This window comes from Lates calcarifer, linkage group LG10 (genome assembly GCF_001640805.2).
Source record: "Lates calcarifer isolate ASB-BC8 linkage group LG10, TLL_Latcal_v3, whole genome shotgun sequence".
Classification (NCBI taxonomy): domain Eukaryota; kingdom Metazoa; phylum Chordata; class Actinopteri; family Centropomidae; genus Lates; species Lates calcarifer.
In genome coordinates this window covers 1,300,105-1,328,067 of record NC_066842.1, presented here as the reverse complement: position 1 = coordinate 1,328,067, position 27,963 = coordinate 1,300,105, and the positions used below count along the sequence as shown (strand labels likewise).

The 27,963-nt window shown below is 40.8% G+C and overlaps 2 protein-coding genes across 9 annotated transcripts; both read right to left on the bottom strand.

Annotated features, from left to right (window-relative positions):
• Window positions 1-914: 914 nt before the first annotated feature.
• On the bottom strand, window positions 915-21,129 carry LOC108902832 (E3 ubiquitin-protein ligase TRIM11). 8 transcript variants are annotated; one of them, XM_051073117.1, is made up of 4 exons: window positions 20,478-21,129; window positions 20,174-20,208; window positions 19,863-20,038; window positions 4,883-7,394 (listed from the first exon to the last, which is right to left on the bottom strand). In XM_051073117.1, exon 4 carries the CDS (start codon window positions 7,383-7,385, stop codon window positions 5,793-5,795), a length of 1,593 nt encoding a protein of 530 aa, XP_050929074.1. In that variant the 5' UTR covers window positions 7,386-7,394; window positions 19,863-20,038; window positions 20,174-20,208; window positions 20,478-21,129; the 3' UTR covers window positions 4,883-5,792. The 8 variants fall into 8 exon arrangements, 7 of the variants coding, with proteins under 7 accessions (XP_050929074.1, XP_050929075.1, XP_050929073.1 ...); XM_051073118.1 differs by having other exon boundaries at window positions 19,863-19,979; XR_007813917.1 differs by lacking the exons at window positions 4,883-7,394; window positions 19,863-20,038; window positions 20,174-20,208; window positions 20,478-21,129 and adding exons at window positions 915-1,895; window positions 7,650-7,828; window positions 11,035-11,629.
• Window positions 21,130-21,213: 84 nt separating this feature from the next.
• LOC108902892 (E3 ubiquitin/ISG15 ligase TRIM25-like) lies at window positions 21,214-24,326 on the bottom strand. The gene is given in 3 exon segments (XM_018704904.2): window positions 21,214-23,145; window positions 23,147-23,758; window positions 24,175-24,326. Coding segments are annotated over 2 exon segments (1,581 nt in total). The 5' UTR covers window positions 23,750-23,758; window positions 24,175-24,326; the 3' UTR covers window positions 21,214-22,167.
• Window positions 24,327-27,963: the final 3,637 nt, after the last annotated feature.

Below are 27,963 nucleotides of genomic sequence, written 5' to 3'. Positions count from 1 at the left end.
TTTTGATGAGAAACACTCAATGTAATTCCTCAAAGCCTCTTTAACACAATCACTGGAGCAGGGGCTACAAAATGGGACTCATTGCTGGCCAATTTCATTGTCCTGCTGAAACACCAAAGACATTTCCCTCAAACCAAGTTTTCTTTTTGTTTTTCATTTCCACACATTTGATATGTTTACTATCTGAACTTACTATTCTGTCATATTTGCAATTATTTGACATATATCTTATATCACATCTTTTTTATTTTCATTTAGATATGAATAAAAATATTTATCAAATACTGAACTTACATCTGCAATGCAAAGCAACACAACCAACTTGTTCAACCACAACACCACGAACTGCAGTAAGATGATGCATAAAGGCCACGAGGAATAACATCACTAATGTCACCTCACTGAATCCCTGTCCTTGTTGAGCCTCAACTCATCCATAGCAGTGATGTTTTACAACATGTCACTGTATCAGTGAAGGAGCAGCCAGTGAATGATGAGAGCTGCAGTATCAACGTCATAAAAGGAGACCAGGCCCTCCTTATAATTCACAAACACACCCACCTTCTCAGGCTTCAACTGATGTGTAAGTGGGAGCAAAGTACTCACCTTGCTGTGTCAAACATACAGTCCAGTAACCACTGTCAGGGCTCAGTGTGATTTGTCTCTTCACAGAAGAATTCATGTAGGAATTTCTGGTCGCTCCTAAAGTCCATCCTTTAACCTGAACCTCAAAATAAAATCTTCCTGAAGAGAAACCCTGCTCTGTTGAGATACATCTACAGTCATCATCAGACTGGGTGGGTCTGAGATGGACTATATCAGGATCCAGTGTCACATCCACTGCATACTGCTGAACCTTCTTCAGCTCTGCTTCAAACAGCTTCTTCATCTGTTCACTGAGCATTTCCTCCAGCTGATTCAAAGCTCTCACCACACTCCCTGCATAAGATGGAGGACAGATACTGACGTCTGTCCAGTCCTTGGTGGGTGGAGCAAGGATGAGAAGCTTTGGACGAGGCGGAGGTGGTCTTCAGAGTGTGAAAGCTGCTCCACCTCAGAGCTTCTCTTCTCCAGCTCAGAGATTTCCTGTTTCAGCTCTTTGATGAAGTCTTCAGCCTGTTTCTCTGTTGTTCTTTGCTGTTCTTTGATGGTCTTGATGAATTCAGCCTGACTTCTCTCAACAGACTCCTTCAGAGCAGTGAAGACCTGAACACCTTCTGCTGTTTCTCTGTCTGCAACTTCCTCACTGAGCTCCACAGAGCGTTTGATCTCCTGAAGCTTCAGTCGTCTCTTCTGGATCATCTGCTGAATTTCATCCTCTGTCTTCTCCAGCTCTGCCTTCTTTCCTTCATATTCTTCCTTCAGAGGAACAACATCATGGGTCTTGTGGTCTAAAATGGTCCAGAGCATGCAGACACATGTCTGGTCATCCTGTCTTCCAGGTTCTCCACAGGGTCAATCAACTGATGTCTTTTCAGGCCTGACATTGTCAGATGAAGCTCCAGGTGAGTCTCACAGTAGGAGGTCAGACAAACCAGACAGGACTTCAGAGCCTTCAGTTTGGTTCCAGTGCAGACATCACAGGGAACTTCTCCTGGTTTGGCAGCTTGTTGCTCTGAGCTGCTGCTGCTGGTTTTCTGTTGGACTGACCTTCTGAACTGAGCAGCCAAATCAGAGAACAAGGTATTGACCCTCAGCTCAGGTCTCATGTTGAAAACCTCATTACAGTTGGGACACTGGCAGGGGACGTTAATATCCCAGTGTTCTGTGATGCATTTGTTACAGAAGTTGTGTCCACATGGTAAGGTGACTGGATCAGTGAAGACATCCAGACAGATGGAGCACAGAAACTGATCCTCAGTCAGCAGACAGCTGGCAGCAGCCATATCTACACACTGAGGGGGAAAAAAAGTCTGTAGTTAAAATTTAAAGCACATTGATCAGGCACTCACACTGTTGTGCACATCAGGGATTCTGGCTTGGGATGTTACATGTGTGACCAAATTTTCTACATTGTGGTGAAATGTACTGCAAGGGTGTTTTGTTGAAATTTTATAGTGGGTGCCACACACATTTGCCACACCTGTGCCTAAGTTCTATATCAGAGATCCAGTTACGGCACTTCTGTGGCCCTCAAAAATGCATTTCAGTAGGAGAATAGTTATAATAATAATTTACACAAAAACAAAAGGTCCCCGGCATCCTCAGTGGTCAGACTCTAATTATGTATCTTTTGACTGTTTAATAAAATCGAACTGTGATTAGTGGAGTCATCTTGACACTGCAACAAGCTGAATTTAGTAGGAAAGTGAAACTATTTCTCCAAACATCACTCAGAGATTTTAATTGAACAGAGATTCTGATGCTTTTGCTCTTTTGTCTGATGGCGAACAAACTGTTAAGAGCATGTGATGCAGATTTTTAAAGAAGGTAAAGTAATGTCAGATTGTGACTGTAACAGTCACCTCATGTTATTCTGAGCAGCAGTGATGGAATAAGAATAAGAGCATCAACACTGTCAGGAATGAAGCTATAACAGTATATTTATTCAATATGATCCACTCTCTCCATGTTTGTCAAAAGCTCTGTTTTAAACCCACAGTAAACACATGGAAGAACTGGATCTACAAAACCATTCCACTGATCAGTAAAGGTATCTATTGATCTTTACCGTCTGTCCAGTTATTGTAAACTCTTTGTCCATAACGGCAAAATCCTGTAGGAATGATAACCTTAGTCTTCCAGTGATCTGATTGGTCAGTAGTTGACAGGTTCTGATTGATGATGACCAAATGAAGCTTCCGGAAGCTTTGAGGCTTCCTGGCCCATTGGTTCGTCTAAAGGTTCATTACTCGAAGCTTCATTCAACAGCGCTCACTGGCGACATCTATAGTCGAGTTAATGTGTAGTGGCCAAATCATCATCAAATCATGAACTTTTCCTATCAAGAAAACTGCTTTTCATACACTCACATAAATAATGATGATAATAATGATAACAGATACTCTGGGAACCACACCACCTACAAACTCTGCAACACTGAAGGCGCAGGAACCACACTAACTTGCAACAACCCGTGAAGTGCCGGATGTTTACGACGCTTTTAAAAATTGACACGCAAAACGAAACTGTGACGTACAGCACGCAAACCGAGGCCTCGTTTATCTGGTTTCTCGGAATACGATAAGCCTCGGAGCGGGGCTTCATCTGACACGTCCCTTTAAATTCGGTACACACGCCTCCAGTCCTCGTCCCATCAGTGGTTCTGATCTGATCCTCTGAACAGAACCTGTTCCGGAGCAGGTTAACCGTTTAATTCCCCCCGCTAATAAGAACCACCGTCGTAACCTCGAAAACCTGAAGTTACCTCGGTAACATCAGATCCTGCTTCGTAATCCAGACCTCAGGCTTCTGGTCCTGAGAGTCTGAACCACCGACCTGAGAAGTTTTTGTAGATGTCGGTCGTTTTAAACAGTAAATATCAGCAGCTGTACTCACCAGGGTTTGTCTCACACTCTGCTGTTGATGGATTCACTTTAAATTCTCCTCAGACAAACAGACTCGTCTCGGCTGCAGCTCTGCTGTCGCTCAGACAAACTTTCACTTTCATTTGAGGAAACGTGACGGTGAGACTCCACCTCTCACTGTAGCTCTGTATCAGGTTTTATTGTCTGTTGGAGAAAAAACCTTTGAAACAGTTTTTCCTGTTTGTTTCTCTGAGTTTCTGCAGTAGGAGTCTTTCCCATCTCTTCTTTATGTGACAGATTTCTGACTGATCACATTCTGAAGAAGAAAAGTAACAATCCATGTCCAGTGTGGAGCTGATAAACACAGATGGCTGATTGTTTGCAGCCTAACCCTGGTCCTGACTCTATCCAGACACCATCTGATTTATTTTCACTGTCTGGTCTAAATGTTGTTGATCTCAGTGGACATGATTAGAATGAACATAACAAAAGGTTTACAGTACATTAAATTGCCTCATATATTATGTAGTATTTGACATTAGATGACACTAGATAACACTCTCAGTCGTTTTTAGATTTAGGTTCCATCTTTTCCCCCAAACTCAAACATTGTGCAGATATTTTATTTTCAAAAACAGATGAGATATTGAGAAGTGTTGATGACCTGCTGCAAGTTTTGCCGTTATGTTTGTATATATTAGCTTTAGCTCAGGCTTTAGACAGAGTTCAGTTCACAGAATAAAACTCCATGGTGCAAAAATCCAAGTAATAAAATAAAAATCTAAATCTCTCCAGGTCTTCATCGTACCCTGAGCATGAGACAAAGGTGGAAAACTTTAGAGTTTATTGCTCTCCTGAATTCACGTCATTTGTTTCAGTATCAGAGAACTTGTCCCCAAATGGCCTCATGCTGCAGTTTGTGACAGATTCCATTAGAGGGCATCCAGCTGTCACTTATCCACTACAAAGTAAAGGTTTAGTTTTCCTGTGCCTTATATGCTGATTATTAATTACTGTGACTGACTTTACATGGAATCTAAAAAACATTTAGATCATAATATGCTTTATGTTTTGATGATCAAAAAGAAAACCATAATATCTACAAATGAAACATGTTCTTGCTTTTACCTCAGCTTTTATGCCTTTTAAGTAAGTAGCTAGTTTAGTAATTTCATCTTTAATTAAATTCATTTAGAATATTTGATTTAAAGACCACATCAAATTACATGAATTCCCCTGGAGAAAAAAGTGTGTAAATTATCTTTAGCGAAGGCTTTAGACAGAGTGCAGAAATCCGAGTTATAAAATCAAAATCATACTTTGAGCATGAGACAAATGAGGAAAGATTTAAATCTTACTCTGACCTCTACACTGAGAAAGAACTGGAAAAATCAAAGACTTCATAAGAATCATGTTTTATTTATTGGTGATGTTTACATTAACTGTGTTTGTTACATTTTCAAAACAGAATCAAAAAGCAGAAAACATCAAAATCACTCAGTTTATTAATTGTCTGATATGCAGTTGTAACTTTTACCTTTATACACAGAATGTCCTTGTGTGGCCTCCAGCTGCAGTTTGTGATAAAGTCCACTAGAAGGCGACCTCAGCTGTTACTTATTCTCTACAAACACTGGTTCAGTTTTCAGATCACCTGCTGAAACATAACTGAACAAAAACTTTGCATTGCATTAAATCACCTCACACCACATATAATTTGACATTAGATTATGAAGCTGCAGTGATGTTGAAGAGGACACAATAAAATATTGGATTAGATATTAGATAACAGCACAACTGGGAGATGTAACATGTGCACAGAGTAATTTAACTACATCAGGAGAACTTTCTAGGTAAGATAAAGGGTGTGATGATACATGAAAATGAAAATTTCAAAAAACCTTTAGAGTATGATGACCACAAAACAACACTCTGCAAATCAATTGAACCTATTCACCTACAACCATCAAAGATTCTTCAATTGGGTTTTACTTATATTAATTACCACACCATCAGAAGAGCGGTTTTAACAAAATTCAGTTGGATCATCAGTATTTTTTCCCAAAGTCCAACACATTATATACACACAACAATCACCCAGACATTAAATGATTTCTGTACAAGCTTCTTCTTCTTTTTTTTCTGCCAATTTTTATGTCAGTTTTGGCTTTGAAGGATTGTACTTTATGGAAATGACTACATTAGATAGGATCACTTAACACAGAAGCAATGGGACATATTACATGCTAATATGATGAAATATACAGTGTATGTACACATTATATGAGACAGAATTTTTTGGTTCATAAAAATCTATGTTTTGACTCACTGTAATACACAACCAATTTCAGTGTTGTGGATTTTAACAGCATCATTGGGACAGGGACTGAAGAATGGATAGATTTTACCAGTGAAGGAGCAGCTAGTAAAGCAGTAGATGAGAGCTGCAGTATCAATGTCAAAAAAGGCAGCCAGACCCTCCTCATAATCCACAAACACCCCCACCTTCTCAGGCTTTGACTTAAGAAAGAGACTGACTGATGGTTCAGCAGAAGCAAAATACTCATGTTGCCGTGTCAAACATAAAGTCCAGTAACCATTCCTGGGGTTCAGTGGGATTTCTCTCTTCATATAGTGCTCTCTGGCCACTCCCACAGTCCATTTAGACCACTTTTTAACCTGAACCTCAAAGTAAAATCTTCCTGAGGTGAAACCCTGCTGGGACAGGACACACCTACAGTCATCATTCTGGTTTACCTTCTGTTTAGCATTAGACTGGGGTAATTTGGTATGGACTATGTCAGGATCCAGTGTCACACCCACTGCATACTGCTTGACCTTCTTCAGTTTGGCTTCAAACAGCTTTTTCACCTGTTTACTGAGAGACTCCTCCAGCTGATTCAAAACTCTCAACACTCTCGCCTCATAAGATGGAGGACGAACGCTGACGTTTGTCCAGTCCTTGGTGGGTGGAGCAGTGTTCAGGGATGAGAACCTTTGAAGGAGGCGGAGGTGGTCCTCAGAACTTGAGAGCTGCTCCACCTCAGTGCTTCTCTTCTTCAGCTCAGAGATTTCCTGTTCCAGCTCTTTGACGAAGTCTTCAGCCTGTTTCTCTGTTGTTCTCTGCTGCTCTCTGATTATCTCAGTGAATTCAGCCTGACATCTCTCAACAGACTCCTTCAGAGCTTTGAAGACCTGAACACCTTCTGCTATTTCTCTGTCTACTCTTTCCCTAGTGAGCTTCACAGAGTGTTTGATCTCCTGAATCTTCAGTCGTCTCTTCTGGATCATCTGCTGAGTTTCAACTTCAGTCTTCCTCAGCTCAGTCCTCTCTCCTTCATATTCTTCTTTCAGAGGAACAACATCATGGGTCTTATGGTCTAAAACAGAGCAGAGCATGCAGATACATGTCTGGTCGGTCTTACAGAACAGCTCCAACAGTTTTTCGTGCTTCGTACACATCCTGTCTTCCAGGTTCTCCACAGGGTCGATCAGCTGATGTCTTTTCAGGCCTGATTTTGTCAGATGAGGCTCCAGGTGAGTCTCACAGTAGGAGGTCAGACAAACCAGACAGGACTTCAGAGCCTTCAGTTTGGTTCCAGTGCAGACGTCACAGGAAACTTCTCCTGGTTTGGCAGCTTGTTGCTCTGAGCTGCTGCTGCTGGTTTTCTGTTGAGCTGACTCTCTGAACTGAGCAACCAAATCAGAGAACAAGGTATTGACCCTCAGCTCAGGTCTCATGTTGAAAACCTCTTTACAGTTGGGACACTGGCACAGGACATTAATATCCCAGTGTTCTGTGATGCAGTTTCTACAGAAGTTGTGTCCACATGGTAAGGTGACTGGATCAGTGAAGACATCCAGACAGATGGAGCACAGAAACTGATCCTCAGTCAGCAGACAGCTGGCAGCAGCCATATCTACACACTGAGGGGGAAAGTGAAAGTGTGACAAATCAAAAATGTAAAAACTGAATTCTTGGTTCTTCATTTAGAAAGAACAAATAATAACTTTGAACACCAGGAGGTTTGTTTTCACTTGTATTGTTATGTATCATGTTAAATGAAAGATATATTAGAATAGTGTCAACAATGAAAAGAGTATTTCCTCTCTGAGTAGAGTTGAGGTTTTGGATTAATGTTGGCTGTTAAAAAGACATTAAATATCATCAGCTGTACTCACCAGCGTTTGTCTCAGACTCTGCTGTTGATGGATTCAGTTAAATTTTTCTTCAGAGAGAAACAGAGGCTTGTCTCGGCTGCAGCTCTGCTGTTGACAGATAAATTTTCAGTTTCATTTCAGGAAATGTGACGTCAAGGCTCTCCCCATATTTCAGTGTTGCTCCGCCTCTCACTGTAGCTCTGTGGGAGAGGTTTTAGAATAGTACTTTATTGATCCTTGACAGGAAATGACTTTGTTACAGCAGCAGCACCAACACCAAATATAAATTAAATTAAAGATAAAATTAAAAAGGGACTAGTGAAACCAAGAACAAAGACAAACAAGAGCCATACAAAATATACAGAATATTACACGTATAACAGGAGCCATAGAAGATATTGCACGTGTAAAAATAAAGAAAATATTGCACCTTAAAATAGTGAAAGAAAGCTGACTGTATGTCAGGTAATTACTGGATATTAAAAAGCACAGGAATCACTTCACTTTCCTGAAGTAATTTAGAGTTTATTGCTCTCCTGAATTCACGTCATTTGTTTCAGTATCAGAGAACTTGTCCTCAAATGGCCTCATGCTGCAGTTTGTGACAGATTCCATTAGAGGGCATCCAGCTGTCACTTATCCACTACAAAGTAAAGGTTTAGTTTTCCTGTGCCTTATATGCTGATTATTAATTACTGTGACTGACTTTACATGGAATCTAAAAAACATTTAGATCATAATATGCTTTATGTTTTGATGATCAAAAAGAAAACCATAATATCTACAAATGAAACATGTTCTTGCTTTTACCTCAGCTTTTATGCCTTTTAAGTAAGTAGCTAGTTTAGTAATTTCATCTTTAATTAAATTCATTTAGAATATTTGATTTAAAGACCACATCAAATTACATGAATTCCCCTGGAGAAAAAAGTGTGTAAATTATCTTTAGCGAAGGCTTTAGACAGAGTGCAGAAATCCGAGTTATAAAATCAAAATCATACTTTGAGCATGAGACAAATGAGGAAAGATTTAAATCTTACTCTGACCTCTACACTGAGAAAAAAGGAAAAAAATCAAAGACTTCATAAGAATCATGTTTTATTTATTGGTGACATTTACATTACTTGTGTTTACTAACTGTCTGAAATGCAGTTTTATTTCTTTGTACACAGAATGTCCTTGTGTGGCCTCCAGCTGCAGTTTGTGATAAACATCACTAGACGGCGACCTCCGCTGTTAATTATTCTCTACAAACACTAGTTCAGTTTTCATATCGCCTACTGAAACATAACCAAACAAAAACTGAAACTTTGCATTGCATTAAATCACCTCACACCACATATAATTTGACATTAGATTATGAAGCTGCAGTGATGTTGAAGAGGACACAGTAAAATATTAGATTAGATATTAGATAACAGCACAACTGGGAGATGTAACATGTGCACAGAGTAATTTAACTACATCAGGAGAACTTTCTAGGTAAGATAAAGGGTGTGATGATACATGAAAATGAAAATTTCAATAAACCTTTAGAGTATGATGACCACAAAACAACACTATGCAAATTAATTGAACCTATTCACCTACAACCATCAAAGATTCTTCAATTGGGTTTTACTAATTACCACAATTCGGTTGGATCATTTTTTCCAACACATTCCACATTTCCAGCCAAGTCCAACACATTATATACACACAACAATCACCCTGATCCTCAGTCAGCAGACAGCTGGCAGCAGCCATATCTACACACTAAGGGTGAAAATGGGGGGGGGGGGGAAACTGTAGTTAAAACTTAAATGTGCAACCAAATTTGGCACATCATGGTGAAATGTACTGCAAGGTTATTTTGAAATTTTGTGGAGGGTGCTTTTGAGCTATTTGACACACCCATGCCCAAGATTTAAATCAGAAATCAAGCTACTTCTGAGCACCTCAAAAATGTTAAAAGTAGATAGGGGGCACTATAGAGCCAATGTGTGACACCCATGAACAACTGTAATATCAAACTGAGGTAAAAAGTCCAGGCCCCTCAAAAATGTATTACCATAGGAGAATAGTTATAATAATTTCCACAAAAACAAAAGGTCCCCGGCATCCTCAGTGGTCAGACTCTAATTATGTATCTTTTGACTGTTTAATAAAATCGAACTGTGATTAGTGGAGTCATCTTGACACTGCAACAAGCTGAATTTAGTAGGAAAGTGAAACTATTTCTCCAAACATCACTCAGAGGTTTTAATTGAACAGAGATTCTGATGCTTTTGCTCTTTTGTCTGATGGTGAACAAACTGTTAAGAGCATGTGATGCAGATTTTTAAAGAATTGTAGAATTTTAAAGTAATGTCAGATTGTGACTGTAACAGTCACCTCATGTTATTCTGAGCAGCAGTGATGGAATAAGAATAAGAGCATCAACACTGTCAGGAATGAAGCTATAACAGTATATTTATTCAATATGATCCACTCTCTCCATGTTTGTCAAAAGCTCTGTTTTAAACCCACAGTAAACACATGGAAGAACTGGATCTACAAAACCATTCCACTGATCAGTAAAGGTATCTATTGATCTTTACCGTCTGTCCAGTTATTGTAAACTCTTTTGTCCATGTCGGGATCCTGTAGGAATGATAACTTAAGTCTTCCAGTGATCTGATTGGTCAGTAGTTGACAGGTTCTGATTGATGATGACCAAATGAAGCTTCCGGAAGCTTTGAGGCTTCCTGGCCCATTGGTTCGTCTAAAGGTTCATTACTCGAAGCTTCATTCAACAGCGCTCACTGGCGACATCTATAGTCGAGTTAATGTGTAGTGGCCAAATCATCATCAAATCATGAACTTTTCCTATCAAGAAAACTGCTTTTCATACACTCACATAAATAATGATGATAATAATGATAACAGATACTCTGGGAACCACACCACCTACAAACTCTGCAACACTGAAGGCGCAGGAACCACACTAACTTGCAACAACCCGTGAAGTGCCGGATGTTTACGACGCTTTTAAAAATTGACACGCAAAACGAAACTGTGACGTACAGCACGCAAACCGAGGCCTCGTTTATCATAAGGCATGTGGTTTCTCGGAATACGATAAGCCTCGGAGCGGGGCTTCATCTGACACGTCCCTTTAAATTCGGTACACGCCTCCAGTCCCATCAGTGGTTCTGATCTGATCCTCTGAACAGAACCTGTTCCGGAGCAGGTTAACCGTTTAATTCCCCCCGCTAATAAGAACCACCGTCGTAACCTCGAAAACCTGAAGTTACCTCGGTAACATCAGATCCTGCTTCGTAATCCAGACCTCAGGCTTCTGGTCCTGAGAGTCTGAACCACCGACCTGAGAAGTTTTTGTAGATGTCGGTCGTTTTAAACAGTAAATATCAGCAGCTGTACTCACCAGGGTTTGTCTCACACTCTGCTGTTGATGGATTCACTTTAAATTCTCCTCAGACAAACAGACTCGTCTCGGCTGCAGCTCTGCTGTCGCTCAGACAAACTTTCACTTTCATTTGAGGAAACGTGACGGTGAGACTCCACCTCTCACTGTAGCTCTGTATCAGGTTTTATTGTCTGTTGGAAAAAAAACCTTTGAAACAGTTTTTCCTGTTTGTTTCTCTGAGTTTCTGCAGTAGGAGTCTTTCCCATCTCTTCTTTATGTGACAGATTTCTGACTGATCACATTATGAAGAAGAAAAGTAAAATCTGAGATGGAAGCTTCTCTGTTATTCTGAGGTTTAAGTAAAATACTTATTTCACATTTTTCTAAAGTTAAATCAGGAGCTTCATGTTTTTACTTTGTACTTAATGTTCTGAACATTATGAGGATCTCTGTCCTGGATCATCTCATGAGGATATAAACTGCTCTGATCCTCTGAATCGGTGTCTCCATCTCTGCTGGGTCTCGGTGACCTCCTCCACCTCTCAGTCTCCACCTGCTGAGCCTCTCCAACCACCATGATCCTCCCCTCTTCTCCTCCCCTCTCCCACCTTCACTCCAGGTGAGTTCATCTCACAGTGTGTTTGTTTATTGATGCACCTGCTCTTTGCCTGTTGAACAATCCATGTCCAGTGTGGAGCTGATAAACACAGATGGCTGATTGTTTGCAGCCTAACCCTGGTCCTGACTCTATCCAGACACCATCTGATTTATTTTCACTGTCTGGTCTAAATGTTGTTGATCTCAGTGGACATGATTAGAATGTGGGTTGAATCAATGGATGCACACGTTGTAATATGTGAAACATTGATGGGTACAATGTTTATTGAGCTGATAGACCAAAGGAAGGTGGTGGTGTTACTTGTTATGTGAAATTAAAATATCATGTTAAAATAGTTGTGTCTGAATCAATCTGCAATCAAGAGGAATTTCTGGTGGTGAATGAAGAAATGACAGATATCCTCTGTCTAACTGTTGGGTGTTATAGGTCAATCTTAAACTCTTTGGAATCATCTTTTATCCAGACTAAAGTATAAAGAAACTGTTTTAACTGGGATGGGCTCAGTCCAGTGTTTGTCTTTAAGCCCAGTCGTTTTTTTGAAAGTAATGTAGAGTTTATTGCTCTCCTGATTTCAAGTCAGTTGTTTCAGTATCCGATAGTTAATGGTCCTCATCCTCATGTGGCTTCATGCTACAGTTTTGACAGAATCCACTAGAGGGCGTCCAGCTGTCACTTATTCACTACAAACACTGGTTTAGTTTTCACATCACTGCTCAAACATAACAAAAGGTTTACAGTACCTTAAATTGCCTCATATATTATGTAGTATTTGACATTAGATGACACTAGATAACACTCTCAGTTGTTTTTAGATTTAGGTTCCATCTTTTCCCCCAAACTCAAACATTGTGCAGATATTTTATTTTCAAAAACAGATGAGATATTGAGAAGTGTTGATGACCTGCTGCAAGTTTTGCCGTTATGTTTGTATATATTAGCTTTAGCTCAGGCTTTAGACAGAGTTCAGTTCACAGAATAAAACTCCATGGTGCAAAAATCCAAGTAATAAAATAAAAATCTAAATCTCTCCAGGTCTTCATCGTACCCTGAGCATGAGACAAAGGTGGAAAACTTTAAATCTTACTCTGACCTCTACACTGAGAAAGAACTGGAAAAATCAAAGACTTCATAAGAATCATGTTTTATTTATTGGTGACATTTACATTAACTGTGTTTGTTACATTTTCAAAACAGAATCAAAAAGCAGAAAACATCAAAATCACTCAGTTTATTGATGATTGATCTGATATGCAGTTATAACTTTTATCTTTAGAGAGTTATATCACCTACTGAAACATAACTGAACAAAAACTGAAACTTTGCATTGCATTAAATCACCTCACACCACATATAATTTGACATTAGATTATGAAGCTGCACTGATATTGAAGAGGACACAGTAATTAAGTTTAAAAGTTTAAAGGGTGTGATAATATATGAAAATGTATGTTTCTAAAAAAAACAACTTTTAGACTATGATGACTACAATGTGACACAAGACAAATCACCTGAATTAACTGCCCTACAACCATCAAATATTCTTTATTGGGTTTTACTTATTTCAATAAATTTTCCACAGTATAAGGTAAAAGTTGTTAACAAAATTCAGTTGAATTCATAATTAATTTGTGTGAGAAGCAAACATGTTTCATAGACACAACCATCTGTGGTTTGACTTACCACCCAGACATTCAGTGATTTCTGCACAAGCTTCTTTTTTCTGCTACGTTTTTGTAATTTTTGAACAGTTTTGATGACAGCGATTGTACTTTATAGAAGTGACTAGACTACATTAGATTGGATCAATAATCTCAGAAGCAATGGGACATCGCAGGTTAATATGATATAATGAAAAACATTTAGATGGAAACAAATCAAAGATAAAGTTTATACTGTCACATTATATGGAGGATAAACTTTTCTAAATCTAATGTTTCTACTCATTGTAACACACAATCCATTTCAGTGCTGTGGATTTTAAGACCATCATTGGGACAGGGACTGAAGAATGGGTAGAGTTTGCCAGTGAAGGAGCAGCCAGTGAAGGAGTAGATGAGAGCTGCAGTATCAACGTCATAAAAGGAGACCAGACCCTCCTCATAATCCACAAACACCCCCACCTTCTTGGGCTTTGACTTCAGAGAGAGACAGACTGATGGTTCAGCAGGAGCAAAGTACCCACCCAGCTGCTTCAAACATACAGTCCAGTAACCATTATCAGGGCTCAGTGTGACTTCTCTCTTTCTGTTGGATTGTCTGGTTACTCCTACAGTCCACCTAAAACACTTTTTAACCTGAACCTCAAAGTAAAATCTTCCTGAAGTGAAGCCCTGCTGTGATAAGACACATCTACAGTCATCACCCTGGTTTACCTGTTGTTTAGCATTAGACTGGGTGGGTCTGAGATGGACTATATCAGGATCCAGTGTCACATCCACTGCATACTGCTGAACCTTCTTCAGCTCTGCTTCAAACAGCTTCTTCATCTGTTCGCTGAGAGTCTTCTCCAGCTGGTTCAAAGCTCTCACCACACTCCCTGCATAAGATGGAGGACAGACATTGACTTCTGTCCAGTCCTTGGTGGGTGGAGCAGTGTACAGGGATGAGAACCTTTGGAGAAGGTGGAGGTGGTCTTCAGAGCATGAGAGCTGCTCCACCTCAGAGCTTCTCTTCTCCAGCTCAGAGATTTCCTGTTTCAGCTCTTTGATGAAGTCTTCAGCCTGTTTCTCTGTTGTTCTCTGCTTCTCTTTGATGGTCTTGATGAATTCAGCCTGACTTCTCTCAACAGACTCCTTCAGAGCAGTGAAGACCTGAACACCTTCTGCTATTTCTCTGTCTGCAACTTCCTCACTGAGCTCCACAGAGTGTTTGATCTCCTGAATCTTCAATCGTCTCTTCTGGATCATCTGCTGAATTTCATCCTTTGTCTTCTCCAGCTCTGCTTTCTTTCCTTCATATTCTTCTTTCAGAGGAACAAACTCATGTGTCCTGTGGTCTAAAACAGAGCAGAGCATGCAGACACATGTCTGGTCGGTCTTACAGAACAGCTCCAGAGGTTTATCGTGCTTCGTACACATCCAGTCTTCCAGGTTCTCCACAGGGTCGATCAGCTGATGTCTTTTCAGGCCTGACATTGTCAGATGAGGCTCCAGGTGAGTCTCACAGTAGGAGGTCAGACACACCAGGCAGGACTTCAGAGCCTTCAGTTTGGTTCCAGTGCAGACATCACAGGAAACTTCTCCTGGTTTGGCAACTTGTTGCTCTGAGCTGCTGCTGCTGGCTTTCTGTTGAGCCGACTGTCTGAACTGAGCAGCCATCTCAGAGATGAAAGTATTGACCCTCAGCTCAGGTCTCATGTAGAAAACCTCTTTACAGTTGGGACACTGGCAGGGGACGTTAATATCCCAGTGTTGTGTGATGCAGTTTCTACAGAAGTTGTGTCCACATGGTAAGGTGACTGGATCAGTGAAGACATCCAGACAGATGGAGCACAGAAACTGATCCTCAGTCAGCAGACAGCTGGCAGCAGCCATATCCACACACTGAGGGGGAAAATGGGAAAAAACAAAACTGTATTAAAACTGCAAGCATCATTGATCAGGCCCTCACAACTTTGTGCAGGTCAGGGATGTTACATGTGGTTACCAAAGGAGAAATGTACTGCAAGAACTACTTTGTTGAAATTTTGTAGGGGGCACTATCGAGCCATTTTGCCACATCTGTGCTTTGGACCCATATCAGATATCAAGTTAGGCCATTTATGATGCATGTGCAAAGTTTCTGAGCACCATGCAACAATAATTAAAACTTTTACTAGTGTTATTGATAGTGTTAGTGCTATTAATGTACCATCGTTTGTCATTATTATTCCTTTAGCTGTAATAATAATTATTACTATTATTATTATTATTACTATTATTACTACTACTATTTACACTTTGACTTAGTCTGTGTATCTGCAATGTTGTCTTTCTCCTACCCCATTCCCCCACCCCCCTCTCTTTCTGTCTAAACCCAACCGGTCGAGGCAGATGGCCGCCCACCTTGAGTCCGGTTCTGCTCGAGGTTTCTGCCTCTTAAAAGGAAGTTTTTCCTTGCCACAGTCGCCTAGTGCTTGCTCATGGTGGGATCTGTTGGGTTTTTCTCTGTAAATCTTATAAGATAAAGAGTATGGTCTAGACCTGCTCTGTATGTACAGCGTCTCGAGATAACTTCTGTTGTGAATTGGCGCTATATAAATAAAATTTGACTTGACTTGACTTGACTTGACTCTAGCACCTTAATAATCTTAAAAGTAATCAATGTTGCCCATGCATAACTGCCATATCAAACTGTAGTACTGACTTTTTTTCTACATCCTAAAGGTTTCAAAAATTATTTCAGAAAATCAAAATTGAGACATGAAATCTAAAATGGCTGACTTCATGTGTAGTGAAAAAAGTAAGTTATGTATTATGGCACAGTGGTGCAGTGGTTTGCCTGGGGCTTTTCTGTGTAGAATTCAATTAAAATGAAGCTGTAACAGTCATTTATTTATTTAACATGATGCACTCCCCTGTTTGTGTCAACAGCTCCGTTGTAAAACAGTGAACACATGGAAGAACTGGAACAACAAAATGACTCTACTTTTCTATAAAGGTATCAACTGATCTTTGTTATCTGTCACACTGTAAACTCTTTTGTCCATGTCGGGATCCTGTAGTTTTCCAGTGATCTGGTCAGTAGTTGACAGGTTCTGATCTGATCCTCTGAACAGAACCTGTTCCGGAGCAGGTTAACCGTTTAATTCCCCCCGCTAATAAGAACCACCGTCGTAACCTCGAAAACCTGAAGTTACCTCGGTAACATCAGATCCTGCTTCGTAATCCAGACCTCAGGCCTCTGGTCCTGAGAGTCTGAACCACCGACCTGAGAAGTTTTTGTAGATGTCGGTCGTTTTAAACAGTAAATATCAGCAGCTGTACTCACCAGGGTTTGTCTCACACTCTGCTGTTGATGGATTCACTTTAAATTCTCCTCAGACTCGTCTCGGCTGCAGCTCTGCTGTCGCTCAGACAAACTTTCACTTTCATTTGAGGAAACGTGACGGTGAGACTCCACCTCTCACTGTAGCTCTGTATCAGGTTTTATTGTCTGTTGGAGAAAAAACCTTTGAAACAGTTTTTCCTGTTTGTTTCTCTGAGTTTCTGCAGTAGGAGTCTTTCCCATCTCTTCTTTATGTGACAGATTTCTGACTGATCACATTATGAAGAAGAAAAGTAACAATCCATGTCCAGTGTGTAGCTGATAAACACAGATGGCTGATTGTTTGCAGCCTAACCCTGGTCCTGACTCTATCCAGACACCATCTGATTTATTTTCACTGTCTGGTCTAAATGTTGTTGATCTCAGTGGACATGATTAGAATGTGGGTTGAATCAATGGATGCACACATTGTTGTAATATGTGAAACATTGATGGGTACAATGTTTATTGAGCTGATAGACCAAAGAAAGGTGGTGGTGTTACTTGTTATGTGAAATTAAATTATCATGTTAAAATAGTTGTGTCTGAATCAATCTGCAATCAAGAGGAATTTCTGGTGGTGAATGTGAAAATTGCCTCTCTAACTGTTGTTGGGTGTTATAGGTCAATCTTAAACTCGTAAAGTTTACTGCTTTCCTAAATTCATGTCATTTGTTTATTATCAGATAATTAATGACAGTTCGTCCTCATGTGGCCTCATACTGCAGTTTGTGATATATTCCACTAGAGGGCGTCCAGCTGTCACCTATTCACCACAAACACTGGTTTTACTTATTGACACTTACTTTAACACTGGTTATTTTCGACAAACACTGGTTTAATTTTCATATCAGCTACTGAAACATAACCAAACAAATACTGAAACTTTACATTCTGTTAAATCACCTCACACCACATATAATTTGACATTAGATGACGGTGAGGAGGACACAGTAAAAACTGATATAAGAGCAGTACAACTGGAAGATTCATCTAGCTGCCAATCTTCGGGTACCTACCCTGCTGCCTCCGGAGCTGCACCCGACTGAGTAGCTCTTCTGAGCCAGATACAATCACCAGCCACACTGGAACAATGTTGAAAACCCCTGACTCTGTCCAAGGTCCCAAAGTTCTCTTAAAGTCCATCCTAGCCACACAAGCCAAGAGCTCCAGAGTTCAGGATATAATCCACTGCTGGTTGGCAAAATCCAGCTGTAAGTTATAACAACCAGACCACTCTGACCTTTACAACAGATTTTCTAAAGTCTCTCTTGAGATGTCCAAAGGCTAAATCATATGACAGGACTCTGTGTTTTCTATCTTTTGTATGGGGATTTGATGTTAACTCATTTGTATAGGTAACAGGAGGGTTGAGATCTCAAAACTCTGCATCAGTCCTACACAGAAGTATAAACCAAGCTTTAAGATCATGCATCCTATCGGGAGAACCACTGGAGCACCCCAAAGGGGTGGATTTTAAGACCATCATTGGGACAGGGACTGAAGAATGGGTAGAGTTTGTCAGTGAAGGAGCAGCCAGTGAAGGAGTAGATAAGAGCTGCAGTATTAGCATCATAAAAGGAGACCAGACCCTCCTCATAATCCACAAACACTCCTACCTTCTCAGGACGAGATTTCAAATGCAGATAGACCAATGGATCAGCAGGAGCATAGAGCAAACCTTGTTGTGTCAAACATATAGTCCAGTAACCTTTTTTGGGGCTCAGTGTGATTTGTCTCTTGATGTTGAACTTTTTGGTCACTCCTACAGTCCATGGAGACCACTTATTAACTGGAAACTCAAAGTAAAATCTTCCTGAAGTGAAGCCCTGCATTGATAAGACACATCTGCAGTCATTATTAGACTGGGTGGCTATGGGATGAACTCTATAAGAGTTCACATCTACTGCATACTGCTGGACTCTCTTCAGCTCGGCCTCAAACAGCTTCTCCTTCATTTGTTCACTGAACAACTTCTCTAGCTGATTCACAGCTGTCTCCACACTCCCTGCATAAGATGGAGGACGGACACTAACTTTTGTCCAGTCCTTGGTGGGTGGAGCAGTGTTCAGGGATGAGAACCTTTGGAGGAGGTGGAGGTGGTCTTCAGAATGTGAGAGCTGCTCCACCTCAGAGCTTCTCTTCTTCAGCTCAGAGATTTCCTGTTCCAGCTCTTTGATGAAGTCTTCAGCCTGTTTCTCTGTTGTTCTTTGCTGCTCTTTGATGGTCTTGATGAATTCAGCCTGACTTCTCTCAACAGACTCCTTCAGAGCAGTGAAGACCTGAACACCATCTGCTATCTGTCTTTGTGCATTTTCCTTACTGAGCTCCACTGAGCTCTTGATCTTCTGAATCTTCAGTCGTCTCTTCTGGATCATCTGCTGAATTTCATCCTCTGTCTTCCTCAGCTCTGCCTTTTTTCTTTCATATTCTTCTTTCAGAGGAACAACATTATGTTTTTGTGGTCTGAGTACGTGCAGACCATACAGATATATATCTGGTCGGTCTTACAGAACAGCTCCAACAGTTTTTCGTGCTTCGTACACATCCTGTCTTCCAGGTTCTCCACAGGGTCGATCAGCTGATGTCTTTTCAGGCCTGATACTGTCAGATGAGGCTCCAGGTGAGTCTCACAGTAGGAGGTCAGACACACCAGGCAGGACTTCAGAGCCTTCAGTTTGGTTCCAGTGCAGACGTCACAGGAAACTTCTCCTGGTTTGGCAGCTTGTTGCTCTGAGCTGCTGCTGCTGGCTTTCTGTTGAGCCGACTGTCTGAACTGAGCAGCCATCTCAGAGATTAAAGTATTGACCCTCAGCTCAGGTCTCATGTAGAAAAACCTTTTACAGTTGGGACACTGGCATGTGACGTTAATATCCCAGTGTTCTGTGATGCATTTGTTACAGAAGTTGTGTCCACATGGTAATGTGACTGGATCAGTGAAGACATCCAGACAGATGGAGCACAGAAACTGATCCTCAGTCAGCAGACAGCTGGCAGCAGCCATATCTACACACTGAGGGGGAAAATGTGAGAGTAAGCAAAAATGCAATCACAGAATTCTTGATTACTCATTTAGAAACATCAAACTGTGAATTTTGAACATCAGGAAGGTCATTTTAAATGGACTGGTGACATATCACTTTAAGTTAAAGTTCCATTAGACCATCATCAGGGAGCTGACATTTGCTGCTTTAACAAGAATAATATTATCAGCTGTACTCACCAGTGTTTGGAAGAGACACTGCTGTGTTGATAAGAAAGGCCTGATGAATTCAGTAAGTGAATCTTCTCAGAGGAATAGTGACCTGTCTTATTTGCAGCTCTGCTGTCGAACAAACACCTGAGTGACATTTTAAGACCTTCTGTTTTTCCAGTGTTATTCAACCTCTTACTGAAACTCTGTATGGAAGGATTTGTTGCCTTTCAGGTTTGACATGATTAAAGAGATATACTTTGGCACAAGATAAAGTTAGTATGAAACAAAGCATTACAGGATTGTAAACATGCGTTGAGGGTATTGAAGGTTATTTTTACCTTAATTTTTTCTGCACTGGAATCTATCATAGGTTCTAACAAACAATGGAACAGAAGGGTTAATTAAAAACTTGCAAGAAAAAATGTATATTCATTGTATTCAATCTAGTATATTGAATATTGAATATTTTATTTATCAGTAATTGCTGACACTGGTCAGTGATACATAGCTACAGAATTTAAAATGACTTTCCTGATATTTAAAAATCATAGTTGGGGGGCGCCCCCATGGGCCTAAGTGCCCTGAGCAGCTGGTCCCCGGATCGACTCCCAGTCTGGCTGGACCTTTACTGCGTGTACTCACCAGTGTTGATAAGAAAGGTCTGATGAATTCAGTAAATAATTCCACTCAGAGGAATAGTGACCTGTCTTATATGCAGCTCTGCTGGTGATCAGACAAACACCTGGTGTGACATTTAAGCTCTGCTGTTTTTCCAATGTTACTTAACCTCTTACTGAAACTCTGTATGAAAGAATATGTTGCCTTTCAGGTTTGACATGGTCAAAGAGACATACTTTGGCACAAGATGCTGTTGGTATGAAACAAAGCACTAAAGGCATCTCAGGACATCACATACTTGTTGCAGTTTATTTTTAGCTTTTCTTCAACAGCAAAACATAACAGGTTAAATGAATAGTGAAGACAGTGAGTCAGCCATATGAGAAACATTATTCCTCAGTGTTTTGCTGCAACATGCAGAGGAAGTTTATTTATCTCACACCAGTCTCTGGACTTCATGTCTTGTACCTTTGTACTGTATTGAAGTCATGATTTGCCCACTACGTGACTTCCTGCCCAGACTCTAGTTATTATTTCCTCTTCATTTGAAATTATTTATCTTGTGTATCTGTTGGTTGATTTTCTTCCTGCCTTTCTGTGTTTCCCACTTCAAGATTATTGCGGGTTAATAAAATCTAAATCTCTCCAAGTCTTCACCGCACCCTGAACATGAGACAAAGAGGAAATATTTAAATCTTACTCTGACCTGTACGCTGACAAAAAACTGAAACTGAAAAAACCCCAGAAAAAATCAAAAGACTTCACAGGAATTGTGTTTTATTTATTGGTGACATTTACATTAACTGTTTATTATATTCTCTAGCAAGTCACAACAGAAGAATAAATGCAAAAAAATATCTAAATCACTGCATTAAAACTCAGTTTATTAATTGTCTGATATGCAGTTGTAACTTTTATCTTTATACACAGAATGTCCTTGTGTGGCCTCCAGCCGCAGTTTATGATAAAGTCCATGGCACTGTAAGACATGGCGACCTCAGCTGTAACTTATTCTATACAAACGCTGCTTCATTTTCGTATGACCTGCTGACAACACAGTTTAACAAAAATGAAACTTTACATTGCATTACATCACCTCACACCACATATAATTTGACATTAGATGATGAAGCTGCAGTGACATTGAAAAGGACACTGTAAATCAGATATAACAGCAGGACAACCTGGAAATATTACATCTGTTTAGAGTAATATAATTACAACACTAGAACCTTCTAAATAAGTTAACGGGTGTAATGATACATGGAAAGTTATGTTTTACTTTTACTTATGTTTTACGTTATTAGATTTTACTTTTTTATGAAACTTACCACAACATTAGAGAGAAAGTTTTAACAAAATTCTGTTGGATCATCAGTATTTTGTGCCAAAGTCCAACAGTTTATACACACACAACAATCAAAGGTTTGAACTGACCACCTAGGCATGTAATGATTTCTGCACAAGCTTCTTTATTCTGCCACGTTTTTGTAATTTTTGAACAGTTTTGAAGGCAGAGATTGCACTGTATAGAAACAACTAGACTACATTAGATTGGATCAATTATCACAGATTATGTTCAACAGAAAGAAACAATGGGACATATTACAGGATAATGTGATATTCAAAAAAGCATTGAGAATTGGAGAAGGACGTATATAGTGTTAATGCCACATTATATAAGGCTGAACTTTTCTGAATCTTATGTTTTAACTCATTGTAACACACAACCCATTTCAGTGGTGTGGATTTTGACACCATTATTCGGACAGGGACTGAAGAATGGGTAGAGTTTGCCAGTGAAGGAGCAGCCAGTGAAGGAGTAGATGAGAGTTGCAGTATCAACGTCATAAAAGGAGACCAGGCCCTCTTTATAATTCACAAACACCCCCACCTTCTTGGGCTTTGACTTCAGAGAGAGACGGACTGATTGGTCTGTAGGAGCATAGCACTCACCTCGCCGTGTAAAACATACAGTCCAGTAACCATTGTTGGGGCTCAGTGTGATTTGTCTCTTCATGCTGGACTCTCTGGTGACTCCTACAGTCCATCTAACCCACTTTTTAACCTGAACCTCAAAGTAAAATCTTCCTGAGGTGAAACCCTGCTCTGATAAGACACATCTACAGGCATCATTAGACTGGGTGGGTCTGAGATGGACTATATCAGGGTCCAGTGTCACGTCCACTGCATACTGCTGAACCTTCTTCAGCTGGGCTTCAAGCAACTTCTTTATCTGTTCACTGAGCATTTCCTCCAGCTGATTCAAAGCTCTCATCACACTCCCTGCATAAGATGGAGGACGGATGCTGACTTCTGTCAAGTCCTTGGTGGGTGGAGCAGTGTGGAAATAGAAACTGTGGGAGAAAAGTTTGCGGATGAGGTGGAAGTAGCCTTCAGAATGTGAGAGCTGCTCCACCTCAGAGCTTCTCTTCTCCAGCTCAGAGATTTCCTGTTCCAGCTCTTTGATGAAGTCTTCAGCCTGTTTCTCTGTTGTTCTTTGCTGCTCTTTGATGGTCTTGATGAATTCAGCCTGACTTCTCTCAACAGACTCTTTCACAGCAGTGAAGACCTGAACACCTTCTGCTATTTCTCTGTCTGCAACTTCCTCACTGAGCTCCACAGAGCGTTTGATCTCCTGAATCTTCAGTCGTCTCTTCTGGGTCATCTGCTGAGTTTCATCCTCTGTCTTCCTCCAGCTCAGTCCTCTCTCCTTCATATTTCTCTTCCAGAGGAACAACATCATGGGTCTTATGGTCTAAAACAGAGCAGAGCATGCAGACACATGTCTGGTCGGTCTTACAGAACAGCTCCAGCAGTTTATCGTGCTTCGTACACATCCTGTCTTCCAGGTTCTCCACAGGGTCGATCAGCTGATGTCTTTTCAGGCCTGATACTGTCAGATGAGGCTCCAGGTGAGTCTCACAGTAGGAGGTCAGACACACCAGACAGGACTTCAGAGCCTTCAATTTGGTTCCAGTGCAGACGTCACAGGGAACTTCTCCTGGTTTGGCAGCTTGTTGCTCTGAGCTGCTGCTGCTGGCTTTCTGTTGAGCCGACTGTCTGAACTGAGCAGCCATCTCAGAGATGAAAGTATTGACCCTCAGCTCAGGTCTCATGTTGAAAAACCTTTTACAGTTGGGACACTGGCAGGGGACGTTAATATCCCAGTGTTGTGTGATGCAGTTTCTACAGAAGTTGTGTCCACATGGTAAGGTGACTGGATCAGTGAAGACATCCAGACAGATGGAGCACAGAAACTGATCCTCAGTCAGCAGACAGCTGGCAGCAGCCATATCTACACACTGAGGAGGAAAATGGGAAAAAAAAAAAAAAAAACTGTAATTAAACATCATTGATCAGGCCCTCACACCTTTGTGCAGGTCAGGGATATTACATGTGGTTACCAAAGGGGAAATGTACTGCAAGAACTACTTTGTTGTTTGTAGGGGGCACTATCGAGCCATTTAGCCACACGTGCTGTGTGTGACAAAGCAAAAATGTAAAAACTGAATTCTTGGTTCTTCATTTAGAAAGAACAAATAATAACTTTGAACACCAGGAGGTTTGTTTTCACTTGTATTGTTATGTATCATGTTAAATGAAAGATATATTAGAATAACGTCAACAATGAAAAGAGTATTTCCTCTCTGAGTAGAGTTGAGGTTTTGGATTAATGTTGGCTGTTAAAAAGACATTAAATATCATCAGCTGTACTCACCAGCGTTTGTCTCAGACTCTGCTGTTGATGGATTCAGTTACATTTTTCTTCAGAGAGAAACAGAGGCTTGTCTCGGCTGCAGCTCTGCTGTTGACAGATAAACTTTCAGTTTCATTTCAGGAAATGTGACGTCAAGGCTCTCCCCATATTTCAGTGCAGCTCTGTAGAAGAGGTTTTATTACTGAGGTTGTATTGCTTGAAAGTAACGTAGAGTTTATTGCTCTCCTGATTTCATGTCATTAGTTTCAGTATCAGATAATTAATGGGAACTTGTCCTCATATGGCTTCATTCTGCAGTTTGTGATAGATGCCACTAGAGGGCGTCCAGCTGTCACTTATTCATTGCAAACACTGGTTTGGTTTTCATAACAAAAGGTTTACAATACAGTACATTACCTCATGCTGTATGTAGCACTTGACATTAGGTGACATTAGATAACACTCTCACTCAGTCAGTTTTCTATTTATGTTCATGAGAAGTGGTTCTGTTCTGGTTCTGTATACAACAAATACAACAATGTTGGAGACAAACAGAAAACAAACTCCTATTTGTGTTATTGTTATTTTGTCTGTTATTTTTCTTGAAGAAATATCTTGGATTTTCTATTTTCACTTGATTTTTCTTTTCTTTTTAAGAATAATGTAGAGTATTTCCAGCCTTATCCTTTAACAGCTGTTGTGACTTACTTTCTTTAATGTTTTTTTTTAAATAATCTATTTACATTTGCATTTCTTTAAATCACCAGAATGACTTTAGCAGCGTATAAAATCCATTTGACCTTTTTTTTTTTCATGTTTGTCCCTGGTTTACTTCAGCAGGATCCCAGAAGAGTGTTTCCATAATAAGTTTATCTTGTGAAACACAGCTTGTTTGGGCCCCTTTCAGACATGCTGACAGTCAAATTCAATTAAAACATGATGCCAACATCCCGGCAAACACTCCCTACTACTCTCAGAAAAACGCCGGCTTTCAAAGTCAATTGTGTCTGATGTGAAGAGCCTGCCTTCATGTCCCCGTCTGGAGCCTTTTCACGTGCTAAAATAAGAGTTTCCCCCTCTTTCCCTGAGTCGACATGAGCAAAGTGAGCACTGTGAAAGGCTCAGAGAGAGCTTCCATTTGACGACTGGCAGCCTCAGGTCTTGTGTCTGTGTGACACTATGGGCCACTACAAAAGCTCGTCCTTTCTCCTGCTGCAGAATAACACAGAGAAAAGAAAAGAGGTGGTGCATGATGGGGAGGAGGGAGGATTTGAGGGGGGAGAAAAAGGAGGGGGTTCTGGCTTTTGAAATGGCGCAGATGTACGGGGCAGGAGGATTAGGCTGTGGGTGTTGGTGATGTTCACCCGGCTCCACTCTCCCTCCGTCGTGGGCCCTTTGTGGCTCCCAGGAGCCTCGGGGTGGTAAGCGGCCGGCCGCTGTGCCAACAGGGCTCAATGTGCACCCTGACAATGGCAGAGCGACCCCCCCACACAACTCCACTAACTCCCAACTCACCCTTCCTCACCCACTGCAACTCCAAACACAGAGGATGTGATAGGGGAGCTAATGTCACCCCCATCTGACCAGCAACAGGGTGGCTGTGTGTATGCTGATGGATCCATAACATAGTTCACGTGCCCACATTGTGGGGACTCACCTTCCATCTGGGGATGATTTGGTCCCCACGAGGTAACACTGAATTTTAAAGAGAACATCACCAGTTGTTCATCTGTTTCCATGTCTTGGGATTTTCTACTGTATGTATGAAAAAACTTAGAGGAAGTTTAGTCCAGTGGTTACCAAACGAGGGTTTTTACCCCTCCCAAGGGTCACCAGCTAAATCTGAGGGGTTGTGAGATTATTAATGAGAGAGGAAAGAGGAAAAAGACCATGTTTGGATGCACAATCTCTGATCTTTCTCTCAGATAATTGCAGTTGAAACCAATTTAAACCAGCTGAGAAGTTGAGATAATAGGGGAACATGCTCTTTAGTCGAACTGCTAACAACTTCTAAACGTCTGTGACCCCCAACTAGACACTGTGTTTTTGTAACTTATCATGTATCATGTGATATGATTAATAAATTTCAGGATTTGCAGTATAGGTCATTAATCCCACCCCCCTTTCATGTTAGTGGATGGGAAACATTTGGTTTTAATTAGTTATTTGATGCTATAAAAAGTTGGTGTAATGTTGTGATTGACTTGGTTGGATGGACGTATGAGCACCGTCACCAGCTCAAAGATGGCAGTGGCCATACCCAAGATAATTTGGCTTGTTGTACATTGGAAGGAAGTGAAGGTGCGTTGTCCATCTTTGCATACAGTCAGTGGTTTGACTGAGATTAGCTCTAGATTAGCTAGTATCGATAGTCTACAGCTGAGCACTGAGACAAGCCTACACCTCAGAGGGGGACAAGTTACACTTAAATATCTATTGTAGTCCTGCACTATCCAACTCTCCTGATCCATCTTCTATCAGCACTCATGATTGGTCAATCACACATCAAAGGAGATGCTGAGATAGAGCAGTGTTCCCTGTTTGGACCACTTTTGACTGGAGGCATTATGTTTTCGGGTTGTTCGTTGTTCGTCCCATTCTTGTGAACGTGATTTCTCAGTAACACCTGGAGGGAATTTCTTTGAAAATGGTACAATCGTCAAGAATGAGCTGATGAAAATTAGGTCATCAAGGGTCAAAGCTGAAGGTCACTGTGACTCCACCAAACATGTTCTTGGCCATAACTGAAGAGTCCACCCAGTAATTAACTAGAACTGCACTGCACTGGCTGGCAGAGGCACATAACCACAAATTGGTAACTCTATAAAGATAATAAAATTTAAGTAAAGAGACAACAAACTGCAAGAGCAATGAGCAACATCTCATGACTCTGAGAACTGATAGTGAGGGACAAATTCACTATTTTGAGTTTCCTGGACCTTTAAGACTTAGCTTTAATGTTAACGCGACAAGATATGTCAGTCTGTCTACTTCCACACTGAAATACCTCAACAACTTAGTTTCATTTTGACGCATGAATATATCACTTCCTGATCATCACACATCACCCAGTGCTCAAAGAGAAGAGAGAGAGGGAGAGAGGGAGAAGCACATATTCTCAGAGTGTATTGTGGAGTGAGGAATGCCATTGAATTTGGGTGTTTTTTCATGCACCAGCCTCTTTTGTGTGCAGGCTATGGAAGTCCATTGTGTGGGCAGACACCCTGAGAAAAGAGGCGAGCTTGGAGCCGTTGTCTGCCGGTGCTTCTGCAGCGCTCGGGCCCTAAAAAGACCTGAATGAAGCTCTGCCATCGGAAGCAGCCGGCCCGAACCAAGAGACAATGCCACTGGGCAACTTTGAAGACCAGCAACAATTAAAAATGCAGCTTCACTATATTAATTATGCATTCATGCTTTTGTCTTGGCCTTTTCTTGGGAGGGGAGAATGGGTGGTGGGGGGTAGGGGGGGCAGCTGTGAGGTTTAAGATTCAACAGGTCTGAGGCAGAGAGAGAGATTACAGTGAAAAAACAACACATGCAAATGCTTCTGCAAATGCTGCTGTTGGAAATTCATTGATGGAGAGATGTGTGTGTGGTTGAATGTGGAGTTCAGGGGATTACGGACACTAACAGGAACTTGTGCAAGAAAAAAAACTACTCTCGTATTCACCTAATAAAACCAAACTTTGCCTTAGTAAGAAAACAATAAAACAAGTAAAGCCGATCCAGAGAGTTCAACAAAACTCCCAGTTTCATCTTGCAGAGCATGTTGCTAGGAAACTCTGAGTTACAGCTCGGAGTTGCACTTTG